This window comes from Garra rufa, chromosome 16 (assembly GCF_049309525.1).
Source record: "Garra rufa chromosome 16, GarRuf1.0, whole genome shotgun sequence".
In the NCBI taxonomy this organism is placed as follows: Eukaryota; Metazoa; Chordata; class Actinopteri; order Cypriniformes; family Cyprinidae; genus Garra; species Garra rufa.
In genome coordinates this window covers 27,108,735-27,127,411 of record NC_133376.1, presented here as the reverse complement: position 1 = coordinate 27,127,411, position 18,677 = coordinate 27,108,735, and the positions used below count along the sequence as shown (strand labels likewise).

Genomic DNA, 18,677 nt, shown 5'->3' with positions numbered 1-18,677 from the left:
CAGATCCTCCAGAGAGACAGCACCTCATAACAGGTGCGAGGCTGGAAGCGGCAGGACTGTTGACTCTGCTGCTAATGCACTCTCAGTGGCTGCGGTGAAAGGGAATCTCTCAGACAAAGAGTGGCAGGAGGGAAACAAGTCCAAGATGCACCTGGCTCCTCGACGCATGGCTTTGTTCGCGACGTATGCGCAAGGTTAATTGCACGGGTTCCTTTCTCCAGGGTGACGGATAGATTAACATGTTTTCCAAAAACACTGAAGGACGAGGAGGGACAGAGATGGCGAAGGCTACTCATATTTTTGAAGCAGGGAGCTTTAAGATGCTTTTTAGCTTCTATTAATGTGGAAATGAGAGCTGGGGGTCTATGGCTGTAGGCCGGTCACTGGGAGGACACAGTAATAGATATAATGTCCTCTGGATGGGGCTTTGTTGTTTAGATTTAAGAGGCAAAAGTTTTGTGGGTTTTAGCCTCCCTGGAGCAATCGTCTTCAGGAGAACCAACAGAAAATGAGTTCCCAATCGATCCTCCTTGTTTTCGCTCAACACAATGGAAAGATAGCAGGTTGAATTTATGAACAGGGATTGTTGACACTGCTGCATAATTGTTATTGACTAATATAATAAGCAATAAAGCAATTTTCACTTTTGCATAGAAATGGCAAATAATATTAAATGTGAAAATTTAAAGTAGAAATATTTTCTTCGTACTTTAATAATCGTATTTCGATAATAAACATATTTGAAAATTGTTTACAATATTATAGCACAATTTGAAATAGTGACATTTTGAAAAAAAAATTCTTATGTGTAAATAGTTCTATATAGGTCAAAGACATTAAGATTTCCATGTCAAAAGAAATTTGCAAAAGAGATTTTATGTCCATAGAAAACACATGTAAGTAAAGTGTCTACTTTTAAGGTTTCAAATAAGTTTTTGGAGAATAAAAACAAAAATGCAATTAAATCAAACAGAAAACTTTTTAATATTTTTTCAGAAAAACAACAACAATTTAAAGTGGCATTAGACTTATTGTTTTTATGCTTAAACCCTTTTTTGCCTTTGACCGATATACATTTGTGTGTAAAAACTATTTAAAGAATATATAGTTCTTGTCTCACTGGCTGGGTTTTCATCTACATATTTTCTAAAAATGTTGGGAGATTAAATTAGATACATGCATTAAAATGTTTAAACTCACTTTTTTAATTCACAGGAAAACATTAACTATGATGGAAATACAATTCCTCAAAATAAAATGTATTGTGACCGAATAATTCTCTAAAATGATTGAAATGATTGGGCTCATGACATATGACCAATCTTCATTATTATTAAATTAGTATTATTATTATTATTTTTTTTTTTTTACGAAATACACCAGCCACACTGGCTACAATTTCCATTTAAATGCATTTATTCAGATTTTAATTTTTTTCTTGTAAAATAAATCAGCAACTTAGCTAAAACATTCTCTATTCTCAGTATTTCTGTAGTCATATTGCTTCATTTTGTTTATTTATAGGAATTTATGTTCTTCAAAGCAGGTTTTGGCATTTAACAGGCAGTTAAGTGACACAAAAGACATCTGGCTCTTTTAAGTGCCTCTGTTCGACTAACGTTAATGTATGATGAATATATCACCGTAACCTTTTATCCTCAGCTTGCCTGGGTCTTAAACAGACTGAACTCTGGTCATGCCATTGTGACACGGCAGATAAAAACAGTTTCTGCAGCTGTTAACGAAAGCAGTTTCTACTTCTGTTAACACTCTGGTGTATGAGGCGTTTTCACATACACCATAATCTCCTAATCCTGATGATTTACTGCAAAGTCAGTGTTCTAGCAAAGCTCAGTTACATATACAGCGGCACACAAGCATTACTAGATGCGTGGTGTCGATACCAGCTACGAGAAAGGAAGAGAGCGAGAGTGCGAGGCCAAGCGTGCGCGTGCATACGTTGTAGAAATAATTAAATGTCAGCCAGTCCGCTCTGTCGAGTGTCTCACTGGGGGTTTTACGACCTGCGCAGTCTCGCTTCGCCAGCCCTTCTCCATGACTCAGTCCTCCAGATGTTGTGATGCCACACTTGCACACACACTATGAGAATACACAACCCTGTTTTAACACACTAACCCTTCTCCCCCACTGCTTCTTCTTACTCATTGTGACACTTGACTTTGTTTCTCTCCTCCCCCGTTTCTCTCCCCCTGTGCCGTGGAAGATAAGCTCCTACCCTCTGCCAGGGTGCTTGTTGGGGAAGCTAATCTGATGTGTGAAGTTCACAAATCCGGCAGAGGGCTGTGCTTGTTATCCCCTAATTAAAAATGTGATAGTGCACCCATAAATATATTGGAGAGACTGAACAGGGCCCCAGGGCATTCTGGTACATTTGGCAGGAGCATGAGGGGCACCTGATACCCAGACAGTAAAAAGATAGGTAGCAGAAAAGGGACAGACAGAGGAGATACAGATAGCGAATTCACTTTATGTTCCTGAAGTTAATTGTCTGAAACACTTTTTTTGCAAATAAGCCAGGGTGGTGTGGTTAAACATTTTATCGTCTTGAAACAGTCTATTTTAGCTCATGTGAACAGTGTATATATATATATATATATATATATATATATATATATATATATATATTAGTGGTGGGCCGTTATCGGCGTTAACGTGCTGCGTTAACGTGAAACTCTTATCGCGCGATAAAAAAAATATCGCCGTTAATCTATTCTCAAATTTGGGTTGGGAGCTGGGTCTAAACTACGCAAGCTATGATGACTTTCACCTTGATAGTTTAACGCGGATGTATACCGAAGACTGTAGAATATGGTCGCGCGTTTAAGTCTCCTCCGCCTAAACACAGACGGGATCACGTCGTCCTCCATTCATAAAAACCGAATCTACTATAGCGCGAAATGCCACGTAAATTCGTCGTTTTTTTGGATTAATAAATCAAATGTTGGTCAGTCACTTAATTTAAATCGCGATATGGACTAGTGTATGTGAAAACTGAAATGCAAAAAGACCGTTTTAATATGAATCCGATATGTTCCGTTTGCCTAGCTGTATGTATGCATTGCGGAGACGAGCTTTTACTACACGCATACTGAAACACACGTGACGCTCCCGGTAATTTTTGACATTTTCATCTCACATGAACAGATAAACTCAATCTCCCAAACTGCTGTGAGTGTCACTTTTACCGTTTCATTTGAGAAAACTAGCATCATATCATACTGTATGACACAGAAACTTCACGGCAACCTGTCAAAATAAAAGTACGGTGTAACATGTAATGGGCTGGGTAGGTGTTGACGTTAAAAAAAACACAATCTAATAGGGAGAAAAAATAATGTCAGTGTTAGTTAGTTAGTAAACACAAGTACATCTAATTGAACATAATTTATTTTCATCAACAAATTATCACAGAACAGCTTTATGAGCTTTATGATCCATTCTCAAAGACTTTAAGTCATTATTTGGGTAGCACACATATTCTGAATGCCTTCAGCAGAATTCAAATTAGCCATTTTAATCTAGATTAATCTAGATTAATTCCAAGATTTAATCTAGATTAATCTAGATTAAAAAAATTAATCTATGCCCACCCCTAATATATATATATATCAGTAATTATATATTTTCTCTGAAATGGCCTAAAGGGTAAGAGTAACCATAACCTTAACCAGAAGCAGAATTTAGGTAATCAAAACATGTTTTCAAGGAAAAAAAAATAAAATAAATAAATAAATAAAAAAAAAAAAAAAAAAATATATATATATATATATATATATATATATATATATATTATTGGACCAAAAAATACACAAAAACATTGTGTAAAAAATGTAAGATACTTATTGTTAACATCGTTTATTAAAATACTGTTTTAAAAGCTTTTTTTAAAGGCACAGTCTGGTTGCTGGTTAATCTTAGAGTTAGCTTTAAATGTGTTCCTTGAATACTGCATTAAAAACCTGATTTATGGGTAAGTCATTAACTGAAATGATTCATTTGAATGAACTAATTCTTCAAGACATAAAACAAGTGACTGTCTTTGTTGAAAATATTTTTTACTGTCAGAGCGAAATTGCACAAAAACATTGTGTATAAAATGTAAGATTTTTTTGTTGAACTGCTGTTTTTTTGTTGAAAAGCTTTTTTTCTTCAAAATGACATGAAACAAAAAAGGCACAGTGCGGTTGGTTAATCTTAGAGTTAGCTTCAAATGTGTTCCTTGAATAATATTGCATCAAAAACCTGAATTATGAGTGAGTCATTGAATCATTCACTGAACCGATTCATTTAAACAAATTTATTCTATCAGGCATGAAACGTGACTGTCTTTTATGAGTTCATTCAACCGATTCATTCAAGGACGAAACTAGAGACTGTTTTTATGAGTGAGTTGCTGAATCATTCTACTATTCTGATTCATTCAGAAACTAAACAACAGCACAGAGAAGCTTGACATTATATTTAGGCATGAAACATGTGACTGTCTTTATGAGTTCAGTCAACCAATTCATTTAAAAACACATTCAAGGACAAAACTAGAGACTGAGTTGCTGAATCATTCTACTATTCTGATTCATTCAGAAACTAAACAACAGCATAGAGAAGCTCAATGCAACTTTCTGCCATGTTTTTATTTTCATGCTCAGTGCAAAAAATACACAAAAACATTGTGTATAAAATATAAGATACTCACTGTTAACCACTGTTAAACTGCTGTTTAAAAAGCAATATTTTTTTTCAAAATAACAAAACAAAAAAGGCAAAAAGAGTTAGCTGAGTGAGTCATTGAATCATTCACTGAACCAATTCATTTGAACAAACTGACTCTTTCAGACATGAAACATGTGACTGTCTTTGAGTCAATCGATTCATTTTAAAACACTGATTTTTTTTTTAAGGACGAAACTAGAGACCGTTTTTATGAGTTGCTGAATCATTCTACTATTCTGATCCATTCAGGAACTAAACAACATCACAGAGAAGCTCAGTGGATGTGGTGTTGTTTGGAATTATTGTCATGCACAGAGCAAAAAATACATTGTGTATAAAATATAAGATATTCACTGTTAACCTCTGTTAAACTGCTGTTTAAAAAGAAATATTTAAAAAAAAAATAACAAAAAAAGTTAAAAAGGCAAAAAGAGTTAGCTGAGTGAGTCATTATAACATTCACTGAACCGATTCATTTGAACAAACTGATTTTTTCACACATGAAACATGTTACTGTCTTTGAGTTTAGTCAATAGATTCATTTAAAAACACTGATCCATTCAAGGACGTAGAGCTAAACTGAATTCCTGTGGCATTGTTTGGAATTAGTTTTATTGCCATAGCAAAAACTACACAAAAACATTGTGTACAACTCGTGGTTTATTGAACTTCTGTTTAAAAAGCAATATTTTTTTTTTCAAAATGACTCAAAACACAAAGGCACAATGTTGTTAGTTAATCTTAGAGTTAGCTTTAAATGCATTCCTTGAATAAAATTGCATCAGACATCTTCTGTTTTCCAGTAGTTTAGTTCTTTTAATAGATTCTCTGCTGTTAATACATCCCACACTGATGAGACCAAGAAATAATGTAGACCACATGCTCTGGCAGTTCCTCTCAGATCCATGTAGAGAAATCAAGAGTCCAGCTGGTTCTTGTGGAAGCATGGCCCAACAGGACATTGTTAATGGAGCAGTCATGGGTCGCTTGGGAGCATGTTTCCCGTTTTAGTAATTTTGCTTTCTCGTGTCTGAGATCCTCTGAACCCAGCCTTCCCAGCTCTCCTGTCCTGGCCATTGCAGATGATGAATTGTGTTACAGTTAAGCAAGCAAGAAGTAGGACAAATTGATCAAAGTGTCAGGTGCCCCTTGTGATGTCTAGGTCTCCAAAACGAAGGAAATGAGGGAGCTGTCGAGAAGTTTCCAGAATCGCGGTGCCTCTAATAAATGTTTACCTGCCCCCTGAACACCCAGCTTGGGCGCCAGATGGATGTGGACGTGTTTTGGGGACGCAAACTTTGGGATGCAGCTACTTTAGGAACTGTCATTGCTTTCAGAGGACGATGGCACACTCGGTGGAAGAAGCCAGCGAGATTCATGTCCTGGTTTAAACCAATGAGCAAAGCTATCAGCCAAGGTGTTGAAGAGCAATTAGAGATAAGCCATGCTTGTTCTGCTCTGGTTTGTTCTGGAACAGCTAGTTTAATTAGCTTGATTTAATCTGGGTGGCTATTAAACACAGCGCACTGTGTGAAGCGCTTCTTTGATTTTGCAGTAAGGGTCTCGAGTATAAAACGATACAGTAGAAGCCAGGCTTGAAAAGAACATGAATCATTTTATTTTCATTTTATCCCACTGCTATTGTTTGTTTATTCTTTTTAATCGTAATATTTTGCCTTTGTTTAATGTGTACATTTGTATTTCTGCTGCTACTTCCAGCTGAAAATGCATTTGTGCAGTTCTGCCTCAGTGTAGCGAGTGTGTGGCATTTTCTGAAATTAATTATGTAGCCGTGTCAACTTTCTTCCTCTTTATAAATTCAATTTGCTGACTGTCATCTACTTTGAATGCGCGAGGAAACAAAAGATTGATTAACACGCCTGAAACTGCTGCCTAAAGCTACCGGCATCTCCGCCACAGACGTTTTCTCTCTGCCAAGGCAGACGTTGAAATCCCAACCCATTCGCTAAATATTTCCACAGAACGGCTCGATCATGTACACAAAAGAATTGATGAAACGATCCCACACGCAACAATACGTCACCGTAATGATTCTAGTTTAAAATAATGCCTCTGCTGGACCACTATGATATAGTGGGGACCCTCAGTCTCATTAATGCGGGGTAAAGATAGATGACCCAGATAAAAGACCAAAAGATTATTTCTGAACCCCATCGTTGACCGATGCTTTAGATGTTCTGCGCCATATGCCCAAGCAGGAAAAAAAAGTGCAAGTGGAAGTCAAGGAAATACAAATTAAGACTTGTTTTATAGTTAATTATATGATAATATTTTAAATGAATAACATTTTAAATATTATATTTAAAATATTATTTAATATCATCTTAATATTACTAGATTTAAATTAGTAAAACTGTTACAAAACAATCATAATGTTATCATAATGACTTCTTGCCTTTATAATCACACTGCAAGGGGACCATCATATTTCTGCTATGTTGGAAAGATTAAAAATGTATATTAGACAATTAAAGCGTCTTTTATTCCTCCATATTTTGCTCAGACAAATAATAAATCCAGAATTTGATTGTTTCTCCCTAGGATTTGTCCTTGCACTGAATGAGCCGCACGTCTCATTGTCTTTTAGAAGTCAAACCCCGTTTGCCGTTGAGACGCGTTGCACTTCGGTGGCATGACCATTTTCGAGGCACATCCCACTGTCATCGAACAATGATAAAAAGCCCCTGTATTGACCGGCTCCACACTAAATCTTGGTAAAGAGCACTTAGCTCCCCTGTGCAAGCCGCAGAGCGAATACCTGTCAATGGCCATCAGTGAACACTTTCATCCTCTGGCTGCTCTCCATATGTTAGCCGCCGCCTCGAAGCGTTTGTGCATTTAGGGAGCCACGCTTCTTCTCTTTACCCTCTGCCCCATTTGTATTACCTTATTGCTCTTCTGTTTTTGCTTTTCCTTTTACTCCCACACTTGCTTTTTTATAGCCTGACCACATGTGTGGATTTGTGTATGTGAGTTGGAGTCTATGTGAATGTGTCGTACATGAAACTGAGCTCTGACAGGCAACTTTGTCCTCTCTCTCTATACAGAAGGTGACGAGACGGGTGTGATGGACAGCCTGATGGAGGCCTTGCAGTCTGGAGCAGCCTTCCGTGACCGCAGGAAACGAACCCCACGCAACGGTAAGACTGCTTATACCTTTGCATTTCTTGATACCCTTAAATGAATAGTTCACCCATAAATGGCAATTTTTCATGATGTGCTCACGAAACTGCATGACCTTTCTTGCATGGAGCACGAATTGAGATTCTTTGAAATAATTACCTGTTGTTGTTGTTTTTAATGCAGTTATAAAAAATGTGCACTAGAGCTTTTTTGCTTCAAAAGGACACAAAAGCACCATAAAAGTATCTTCAGTTTCAGTCTGTTGTTCAAATAAACCTGTTGTGTGGCTTCAGGAGACTTATATAATGCAATATTCATTTGAACCACTTTTATGATACTTTAATGGTGCTGTTGCATACTTTTCAAAATATAAAAGCATTTCATATGCTTAGTAATTGCTTAGAAAAATAAAGCAAGTGTACTACCGTTCAGTGGTTTGGGGTTGGTATTTTTTACTTTTTATCTTTTTGTTCACGTTTTGTTATGTTACCATAATTCAAAGCACAAAACAACTCAATAACTCTTGTAACAACTCAAACAAGGTTTGTAACAGGTTTGTAACAACTCAACTGCAGATTTATTAGAAATAAAAAACCTGAAATGATTCCATAGCATAAGTATTCATATGGGACATATAGGAGCATCCATATTGCTTGTAGATGTTACTACACTTTTAGAGGAGTTAAGCTGTAGCAAATTCATTTGAATGAGTATGATTTGGAAAGGTGCACACCTCTCAATAAAAGGTCTAACAGCTGAAAATGCATATCAGAGCAAAAAACAAGCCCTGAGGTCAAAAGAACTGTCTGTAGAGCTCAGAGACAGGATTGCGTCAAGGCATTGGAGAAGAGTTCAGAGTTCTAGTTGAGCTCCTTGACCATATGTAAAAATAGGAGAAACTTACAGAAGGATAAGTCTCAATCATCTCCTCGGTGAAGACACATGAAAACACACTTAGAATTTGCAACAAAGCACCTAAAGAACTCTCAGATTGTAAGGAATAAGATTCTCTGGTCTGATGAACCTCAATTCCAAGGATCATGTATAGAGGAAACCAGGCACTGCTCATCACCTCCAGAGTATCATCCCAGAACTAAAGTATGGAGGTAGCAGCCTCATGTTGTATGGCTGTTTTTCAGTGGCAGGAATTAAGGTACCCGTCAGAGTAGAAGGAAAGCTCAACCCAGCAAAATATAGAGATAGCCTTAATGAACACCTAGTCCAGAGCGTTCAGAACCTCAGACTGGCCAGAAGGTTTACCTTCTAACAGGACCATGATGCTAAGCACACATCAAGAGTGTCTTATAGACAACTATATGAATGTCCTTGAGTGGCTCAGACAGAGCCTGGGCTTGAACCTGATCAAAAATTTCTGTAGAAACCTGAAAATGTGCATCTGCTCCTATGCAAACTGACAGAGCTTGAGAGGTAAAGAGGTAAGGAGAAGAATGGCAGATAATTGCCAAATGCAGATGTGCAAAACTTGTTGCATCATACCCAAAAAACTTGAGGCTGTAAAGGTGCTTTAACTAAGTATTGAGGGTATGAATACTTATGAAATGTACTTATTTCACCGTTTTATTTTCAATACATTTGTAAAATTGTCACAAATCCGTTTTGTGATTTTGTCATTTTGACATATGGAGTGTAGATTGATGTGGAAAAAAGTAATTTAAAGAAGTTTAACATAAGGCTGTAACATAAAACGTGAAAAAATGAAGGGGTATGCATACTTTTGCAAGGCATTGTATGCTATGATCACCAAGGCTTTAAAAATACAGTACAAACTGTAATATTATGTAAAAAGCTGTATTTTCAGCAGCCACACTACAGTCTTCAGTGTCAGAAATATAATTCCAATATATAATCGGTGCTCAAAATTGTTGAAAACAGTTGTGCTGCTTAATAGTTTTGTGAAAACTCATACTTTTTTGTAATGTTTGGTAACATAAATGTTTTACCATAAAATTTGATCAATATAATGCATGAAAAAAATAAAATAAAATAAAAACTTTTGAAGAAACTATACTAACCCCAAACTTTTGAATAGTAGTGTACATTCTTTAAAATAATCTTTCTGTGTTCCACAGTAGTTAAAATGCATTTAATAGCGTAAAACCCAAAGTAATACTTGTAAAATTTGGCTTAGTTTATTGCCCTTTCTGTAGGTCTCCGCCTCGAAACTGTTTTCATATTGGATTCATTGCCACATTACCATTCATAAGTCACTGATTACAGAAATTGATTGTAGACTCTGGGTCCTTGGAGAATGGTTTAACATAATCTTAATGTTAACGTATTCCATCCTGCCATGATGAATCGCTCTGACCCAAGGGAGGAGAAGCGGACCACCTGCTGTAGGTGCTACGTTGAATTGAAATGCCAAGGACGGGCAGACAAGTGTCTATAACTGCTGTAGCTTTCCAGAACAGCCTCGTACGATGGCCCCAATAAGTCAGTCTTTTCCTAAAGTCCTTGTCCACGCATGCTTACAGTGCATAAACCCGCTTGTGTCATTAGAAATTCTCCTGGGATGCAGTGATATATATGTTGTGTACAGACTGACAAAAAAAAAACCTCAGCATCATTAGAAAAGCCAGATAAGAAAAACATGCCAGAAGACATCAGGAGGAAATGCATGGGGAAACTTTAGATCACCACATCAGTGCACCTAATCTCCATATACCAGCATGCTCAGCAGCACTGATTTGTCCCTGCACTGTTTTTCTGGCTCGTCTTACAAAAAAAGTTCTTCCCGTGATCCTTTGTGTCAGTGCGGAGGTCTAATAAGAGGGCATAAATAAGTAAGGTGTCATGCTGTATCAAACCTGTCTCCCACTCAGCGGGGCTGCGAGGCCCCCAAGCGCTGCCCCCTGACAGAGCCTGCCAGCCAGCCGGCGCCAGGAAGAGAGAGCCGCATGCTCAGAGCTCACCTACTCCATCCAGCTCTGTGGCCCAGTCTCCCTGACATCTGTTTGAATAAGACTGACATTTAGGAGAGTAGAGAGTGTGTAGATTAAACCTCACCAGTGCTCTTTCTCTCTCTCTCTCCCTCTTCTGTCTCATACTCTGTCTCTCTCGAGTGTCGCTCGTCCTCTCTCTCTTTCTTTTTCAGCCTCTCTTTCTTTTTCTGATGAGTGTGTGGGCTGAGGTTTGACAACACTGAGAGTTTCAGAGTGGATAATTGGTTACGAACTCCTGAAATACCTCTTGTTTGACGTATCTCCCTCTTTTTCCCTCTCTCTCTTTTTCTGTCTGTCAATTTCCACTTCGTCATTGTTGCAGGTGATCAAAGCCCTTCCTGTTCTGCACCTCGGTGGCCGGGTGCTAACCATGGTAACAAAATGAACCTATGTTTACCCCACTCGCCCTGCTGTTCTCCCTTTAACACTTGCTTATTTCCTGGACTCAGAAAATGTTTTGGTTGAACTCTACACAAACTATACTGAGCTCCACTTCTGGATATGTAGGTTAGGAAATAGCTTTCCCTCTTTGGCTTTGTTCAGACTGGCTGCCTGAAATCAGTTTTTCTTTTTTTTCTTTTTCTTCTTTTTTTTTGGCATTTTCAACTCAAATACATTTAATTGTTTGATTTTTACAAACTGAAAACATATTAATATGCAAATTTTGAAAATGTTTTACCCTGATCAGATATAAAACAATGCAAAATGCATGAATTAGTTTAGATCCATCTTTGTCACTGAATCTCAATACAGAGCCAAAAAAACACTGTTAGCCAAAATTGTTATGCAGATGAACCACTCAATGACAAGTGAAAATTGCAAGTAATTTGTGACCCTAAACCACAAAACCAGTCGTAATAGCACAAGTATATTTGTAGCAATAGCCAACAATGCATTGAATGTGTCAAAATTATTGCTTTTTCTTTTATGCCAAAAATCATTAGGATATTAAGTACAGATCATGTTCCATGAAGATATTTTGTAAATTTCCCACCGCAAATATATCAAAACTTAATTTTTGATTAATAGTATGCATTGCTAAGAACTTTATTTGGACAACTTTAAAGGCAATTTTCTCAATATTTTGATTCCAGATTTTCAAATAGTTGTATCTCGACCAAATATTGTCCTTTTGTGGTCCAGGGTAACGTATAAATAAAGAAGAAGTGTGCAGTGAAACAGATACAAGTGGCAGGTAACTATCACAGACCTTGACTTTAACAGTTGTTTGTGATTTACTTGATAAGGATTTAAAAAATATGTTCTCATTATTTCAACCTTGAAAAGAAATGTAAGAACTTACTGTAACTAGAAAAAATGCTCTTGGAGTAATACGATTTTATTAAGTTACATTACTTTTCCAGGTTTAGGGAACATTAAATAATTTTTTATGTTTGTTTTGTCTTATTTTAAATCATTTTATATCATCTTGAGGCCCTCTATTTGGCCCTAGCCCTCAAGTTGAGAACCACTGGAATAGTAATTTTGTCAACATGTGCAAAAATATGATGCATAATAGGTAAAAAGCTAAAATGAGTGGACTTGGACATATCTTTAGAAGATAATTCATGATGGGCATGAGCAGAGGGAACAGTTGTCTAAACTGTCTGATTTAATTTCTTTACTTGTTGGTGTGAAAGAATAAATTAGAAAAATAAATCTGATTTGAGTGCAGAGTAAACAAAGCCAACAAGATTTCCATCAGTGCATCGATTTGCGCATTATCTAAAAGAGCATGATGGGTTGTTTTGATCACATATTTCAAGTAAGATTCATTTAAAGGAAATCAACTTTATCTAGTAGTTGGAGCTCAGGCTAGTTTCTTTTGTTTCTAGCCATCCTCCAGTAGATGACCTAACTAGCACACCCTTGCAGTGATAAAGCATGGCAGCACGTCCACGCCTGTGAAAGGCGAATAGAAATGATCTGTCTGAAGGGTCATTGCTTTCCTTAATTCCCATTCATGGATTTCTTTTCTCTCTCTCTTTACTCTTCCTGTAAAGCTTGCCATTCTGTTTAAGTGTCATCCCATGCACAGAGCACCAAAAATGCTCCCTTTTTAATAGATTCTAGCCTTTCTCTGGCCTGGCCTACTTTAGAACCGCTATGACAGAGCTTTATTGCACACAGAGTCTTGTGCGATAGTGTGTGGGTCTTTAAAGCGTTTCTTATATTCTATATGCCTGAAATGACATGTTAATATGTGCACGACACAGAATCCCCTCACCATTATGCTTTGCACGCCTGTGAATGGCACCGCTACAGAAATGCCTGTGAAAAACATATTCAGTACCACACTGAGCCCTTTGGTGAATATGTACATTATTTATGATGTCAGTGAATGTGTTTTATCTTGTAGCTTTCTGCTGTTTTACTGATATGCTACATGAACCATTCAGAATATATCAGTATGAATTCAACGTCTGGATCAGCAGGGTTTGTACATGTCATAATGCTCTCGGGCTACAGATTCAGTGACCTGATCCCGAGCATAGCTTGAATGACTTTTGTAAGAATCAGCATTTGTCTCCGTTTTTAGGAGGGCTAACTTTAACCCTTTACGCAAACATAGACAATAGAATAGATAATGATTGTCATCAGCATTTTTTTATGATATACTTTAGTAAATAGTTTGCATATGAGATAAAGAGGCATTACGCTACACTACAAATCTACTGATATCAATGGGAATCATGCATTGTAAAGACACAGAGGGAAAACGCAGCTGTCTGTGGTCCTATTTACTGTATTCCCTCTTTATTTAAATACTGAACGGCTCTTTCCATGCCCTCATAAATGAGCTAATCCAGTTTTTTCCTGTCAGACACTGTCATTCCAGTGTAAAGTGGTGGTAGAACACAACATGCAGAGAAAATGTTTCTACTGAACTTATTCTTAGCTTCTAACTCAATCAAGAGTGAGTGAAATCTAACAATTTATTAACCTATTGCTAAGGACTTTTCACAATGATTTACTCGCAATGTTAGTGTTCTTGCATGAATTGATTTAATGATCTAAGACACCCTTCAGAGCACTTTCGGATGTGCCTATGTGAAAAAGGATCTATTTGAGAACAGGTATCTGCTTTAAAGGGTTAGTTAAACAAAAAATGAGAATTATGTCATTGATTACTCAAGTCGTTCCAAACCTGTAAGACCTTTATTACATCTTTGGAACACAAATTAAGATACTTTTGATGAATTCCGAGAGCTCTCTGACCCTGCACAGACGGCAACGCAACTACCATATTTAAGGCCTAGAAAGGAAGTAAGGACATTGTTAAAATAATCCATGTGACATCAGTGGTTCAACCGTAACATTTATGAAGCTATGAGAATACTTTTTGTGCACAAAGAAAACAAAATAATAACTTTATTTAACAATTTCTTCTCTTCTGTCAGTCTTTGTCTGTCAGCAGCACCATACTGAATAAATTGTTGAATAAACTGTTATTTTTGTTTCCTTTGTGGACAAAAAGTATTCTCGTAGCTTTAAAAAATAATAGCCGCATGGACTGTTTTAACAGTGTCCTTACTATATTTCTGGGCCTTGAACGTTATAGTTGCTGTTGGATTTCATCAAAAATATCTTAATTTGTGTTCTGAAGATGAATGAAGGTCTTACGGGTTTGGAACGAAGTGAGGGTGAGTAATGAATGACCGAATTTCCTTTTTTGGTGAACTATCCCACTTTGGGGAAACCTGTGTTAGAGAAGCTACTTTGAAACTGTGAAAGGGATAGTTCACCCAATAGTATGTTTTTTGGACCCCATTGACCCCAGAATATGCTTTTGTGTTCCGCAGAAGAATAAAAAAAGGTTTGGCATGGCATGATGATTAACAAATTATGACAGAATCTTTATTTTTAGGTATCCATCTAAATTGCAGCTTTAGATCCAGAATCCTTAAAATAGCAAACCCATCATCTCCAGCCAAATCATTTAGTGATTGTCATTTAGCATTTGTAGTATAGTTGCATTAATCATGCATGTAACAACACAGAAACCAGCCAAACATGACAAAATGCTAGGCTTACAAGTTCTACTAATTAGGCTCTGAAGCATTGGTGCATTGATGTAGGTCAGCGTGCTACAGCCTTAGGGCATCAGACTGCCTTTTTACTTGGGTAACATGGTAACACGACCATGAGCATGCAGCCATTTCAGCTCCAAATCAGACCCAAGCACTGTGCCAGCAGAGATACGGTAAATAGGTAATCCATTTTAAATAGTGTCACCAATTTAAAACTCAGGGGATGAAAAAGAGGTCTGAAAGACCGATTTAATGCAGGATCCCTGGTCAGATCTGACCTATATTTTGCTATTAGGTTTTCTAAATGCTGTCAGCTTTGCTCACGAAAAGTATAACAAAGATGCAGCGGCTTACACAATAGCATGAATTGACTTGTAGCGCATTGTGTTTCGGTGACTTTTCCGCGGTTTAATGGCCTTCAGTTGTTGCTTTGATGTGGAGTGTACAGTCTTCGAGTGCATGCATTCTTGTTTGGACACTCAGGCTGGTTTATCTCGTTCGTTTGTTCCGCTGAAAGACTTGAGATGTTATTCTTTGTGTTGATATGGCAAATATGGTTTTCCTAGTCGTTACAGCTAATGCATTTAGAAACTTTTGACGGTGGATTTATCAATGTTTTTTTGCTTGTGTTAAGGTTCTGCACTGATCTCAGAGGTAGTAACCTTGAAAGTGGTATTTTGTGATGAAGGCTTCCGCTGGTCCACTCTACACTAAAAATCTTCTGTTTGAGTAAGAGATTGTTGGATAGAGACATCCTTGGCATCGATTTCTCTGGTCGCAGATGAAAGCCACAGGCTGAGTAGCTCTTTCATATGGGGCATCCCAAAAGGCACATCAATCAGATTTCTGAGGGAGACAATTTTATTTATTTACTGCCTTTCCAAGTCATTAAAATCTCTAACCTTCCCTTCCTGGGCTTTCACCTTCATTCCTTCGTCCATCAAAAGTTTCCCTGGGTTCAGGGATCCCTGTTTGACTTTGATTTGTGGAGAAATGGCTTATTAAAAACAGATGCGGCGATATAATGCATGCCAGGGTTATGGGATTTGAACCCCAGTGTCTATTCTGCCCCTGGTCTACTAGTTAATTCGCTCAGGCAGAGGAGAAAGTGAGCCTTGTATGTTTAATGAAGATTAAATTACCTATTTTCAGTCATGAAATTTTAAAAGCAGAAAAGGGATGAATCTGTGAAGTAGCAAATGAGAAAGACAGGAGGAAGACGGTAGAGAATACGAAAGCCGGACAAAGATTAAGTTTTTTTTCTTCTCCTTCCCTTCCCCTGTCACATAGTAAATGATCTCTCCATAATTTGTTCCTTACCTTTGCCTCTTAATGAAGCAAGACCATTTTTTCTAGTTCCTCACTGTCTTTTCCTCATTGTTTTTGCTGTCATAGCTGCTTTCTTGCAATATTGACAGAAACACATCCTGTGTTACCGCAGTAATTAATCGGTGTTATCATATTACAAACCCGAAACTGTGATTGTAAATCCCTGAGCAATTAATCCCTGACTTCCTTTTTTACACGCACCGAACCAACCACCTACACACTTTATCTTCACTCTCACACCCACAGTCGTTAGATAGTAGTGTTGCCTGTAACACTTTTCGCCTGACAGCTAAGATCCCCACTTCCCCAAACCTCAAGCATTCCACTTCAGGGTGTTGATAGATGTTATTCATGTAGCTCACCCCAGGGCGCTCCTGCAGGAAGAAGGGCTAACGTGATTTGCTCAGGGCTGAAGGGACCAGAGGGTAGTGCACTCGGCGATGGCGTGGATGACTTAGTAGATCCCAGATATCAATAAGGAGAAGTGCTGCACAGTGACGCTTTCACCAGACTTATCACCTGCTCGTGATAGATAAGGATATTTTTCTTCAGAAGAAAGGGTGGAGCCGTGCGGAACGGGGATGAGGGGCTGAGAAGCCATGGAAAAATGGTGGAAAAAATTTTTAATCCAAAAGTAAAGATGCGTTCTGTCAAAGTTTAGCTGGATAGAAAGGATCGTACGACCCTGTGAGGGTCATCTGTCGGTGTAGGTGAGGAACCATGATAGAGGATTTTATGTAGCGTTTGAACAACCACAGAGCGTATATCTGCTGGGAGGTTTTATCGAGGCACTTAAACAAGCTGACCGTGTGACACACATCCATTCTTAAAGAATAAATCAGATCTTGGTAAAATGCTACAGTCTTGCGTGGCTTCTTTCTCTGTTCGACAATGCGTGTCGGCCTGAGCCATTTGATTTCCAACAAGAGCCTTTCGACCTCTAAAGTCTGCTAAAAAGAAACTGGCGACTGCTTGTTACCCTCACACTGAGCACACAGCGTTGGCCGTAGATTCGAGGAGCTTGCGCTCTGTGTGTGTGCGAAGAAGGCCAGGTCGGCTCCCGGCGACAGCCCTTTCAGGAGGAAGTCAATTGCACAGCACCATAAAGGACCTCGGGCTCAGCCGCTTTTGTCCACTGCCTTCTCCCCCAGCATGAGGGGAGCTCCAATTGATGCGAGTACAGACCAAGAAAGAAACGTAGGCCAAAAAAGCATTCTGGTGTCACCTTTACTTTGTTATTCTAAAGGCTTTTAGTCTTTAAGGGGGTTTATGGTTTGTTTTTACTTACTTCTTTTACTCCGTCGCTTGCATAAAGCAGAAACAAATGGCCCTTATGAAAGGTCACCTTAAGTGCTAATTGTCAATACTGGATCAATTTGCCAGGGCAAATATCCCTCAGCAGCGCATAATTGAGAGTTTGATCTGATTTTAGCCCTGCATATTTTCACTACGGAATTGATTTCACTCCCGGCTTGAGATGTTCTTAATATAGTCATAACTCACTTCGGGGAAAAAGTGAAAGCTGTATCTCTCAAATCAGACCCAATGAGCTTTTTAAACACAGCCCTCACTTCTCCCATCCTTAAAATATTGGTTTGATAATACTCTGAAGGGACGTCCACAGTCTAAAACTTCGGCAGAGTGAATTAAGCCGTTGTCATGATGAATTGGAGAGAGAGTGTTCCAATAATGATCAGCGTAGGCCTAAATAAAGCAGCGTTCAGCAGGAATTTGCCTCTGCTAGAGGAGAATAAAGGACAACGCTAGATTTTAATGCCATTTTTGGTGGCACACCCCACAATTTAACAGTGTGAGGTGTCTATTACCGCAGACAAATAGCGGCGGAAGAGCGCCTGCATTTGTGTGTCCTTACTATCTGGGATCTGTCAGGCGCTGCAGTGGGAATGAATATTTTACCTTTCCATTTGCAGAGGTGGATGCGTGTAATAAGTAGGTATGGAGAATTATGGGAGTAGGTAGGCAGCTAGTGCTCTTTTCACGAATCTCTTCACAGGGTTTGACTAGTACGCAACATGCTACCATAACACACATGTACTATACGTGTTTGATGAATCAATAGCAGCATGTACATGCCATAGGCAGTGAATCTGTGCCAGTTTGATTGAATTACTGTCAAAGTACTGTACACAGTGTTTTAGTTTACCTCTCATTTCAGCATAGAGGCCTTTGTTATGTTTTATGTGAGGAATGTATTTATTCAAGATGATGTAGCCTAAGGGAGAGTAAAAAATATACTTACTGAAGCTCAAATGTAGAGTTGGGCAGTCAAGCTCAGTATCGTGGGGAGAAGTCATTAACTAATAAACAGCTCAGCGCTGTGAAACACTATATACGAAGATACTCCAGAGACACACTCTCGTCTGCTCAAATGTGACCTGTCACAGCTGAATGTGGAGTAAGTCTCTGCTAACTGTCCTGCTGGAAGGGCCTTGCGCATGTACACTGCAGTGTGAGTGTA

The 18,677-nt window shown here is 38.2% G+C and overlaps 1 protein-coding gene across 4 annotated transcripts in view; it reads left to right on the top strand.

Annotated features, from left to right (window-relative positions):
* The window catches only part of diaph2 (diaphanous-related formin 2), a 541,097-nt gene that overhangs the window by 479,119 nt on the left and 43,301 nt on the right, over nt 1-18,677 (top strand). For 3 of the 4 annotated variants that reach the window (XM_073820077.1, XM_073820078.1, XM_073820076.1), the window contains 2 exons: nt 7,800-7,892; nt 11,161-11,211. In XM_073820077.1, the coding sequence (XP_073676178.1) occupies nt 7,800-7,892; nt 11,161-11,211 (144 nt within the window). The remainder of the gene's footprint in view (nt 1-7,799; nt 7,893-11,160; nt 11,212-18,677) is intronic. The other variant, XM_073820079.1, reaches the window with a different exon arrangement.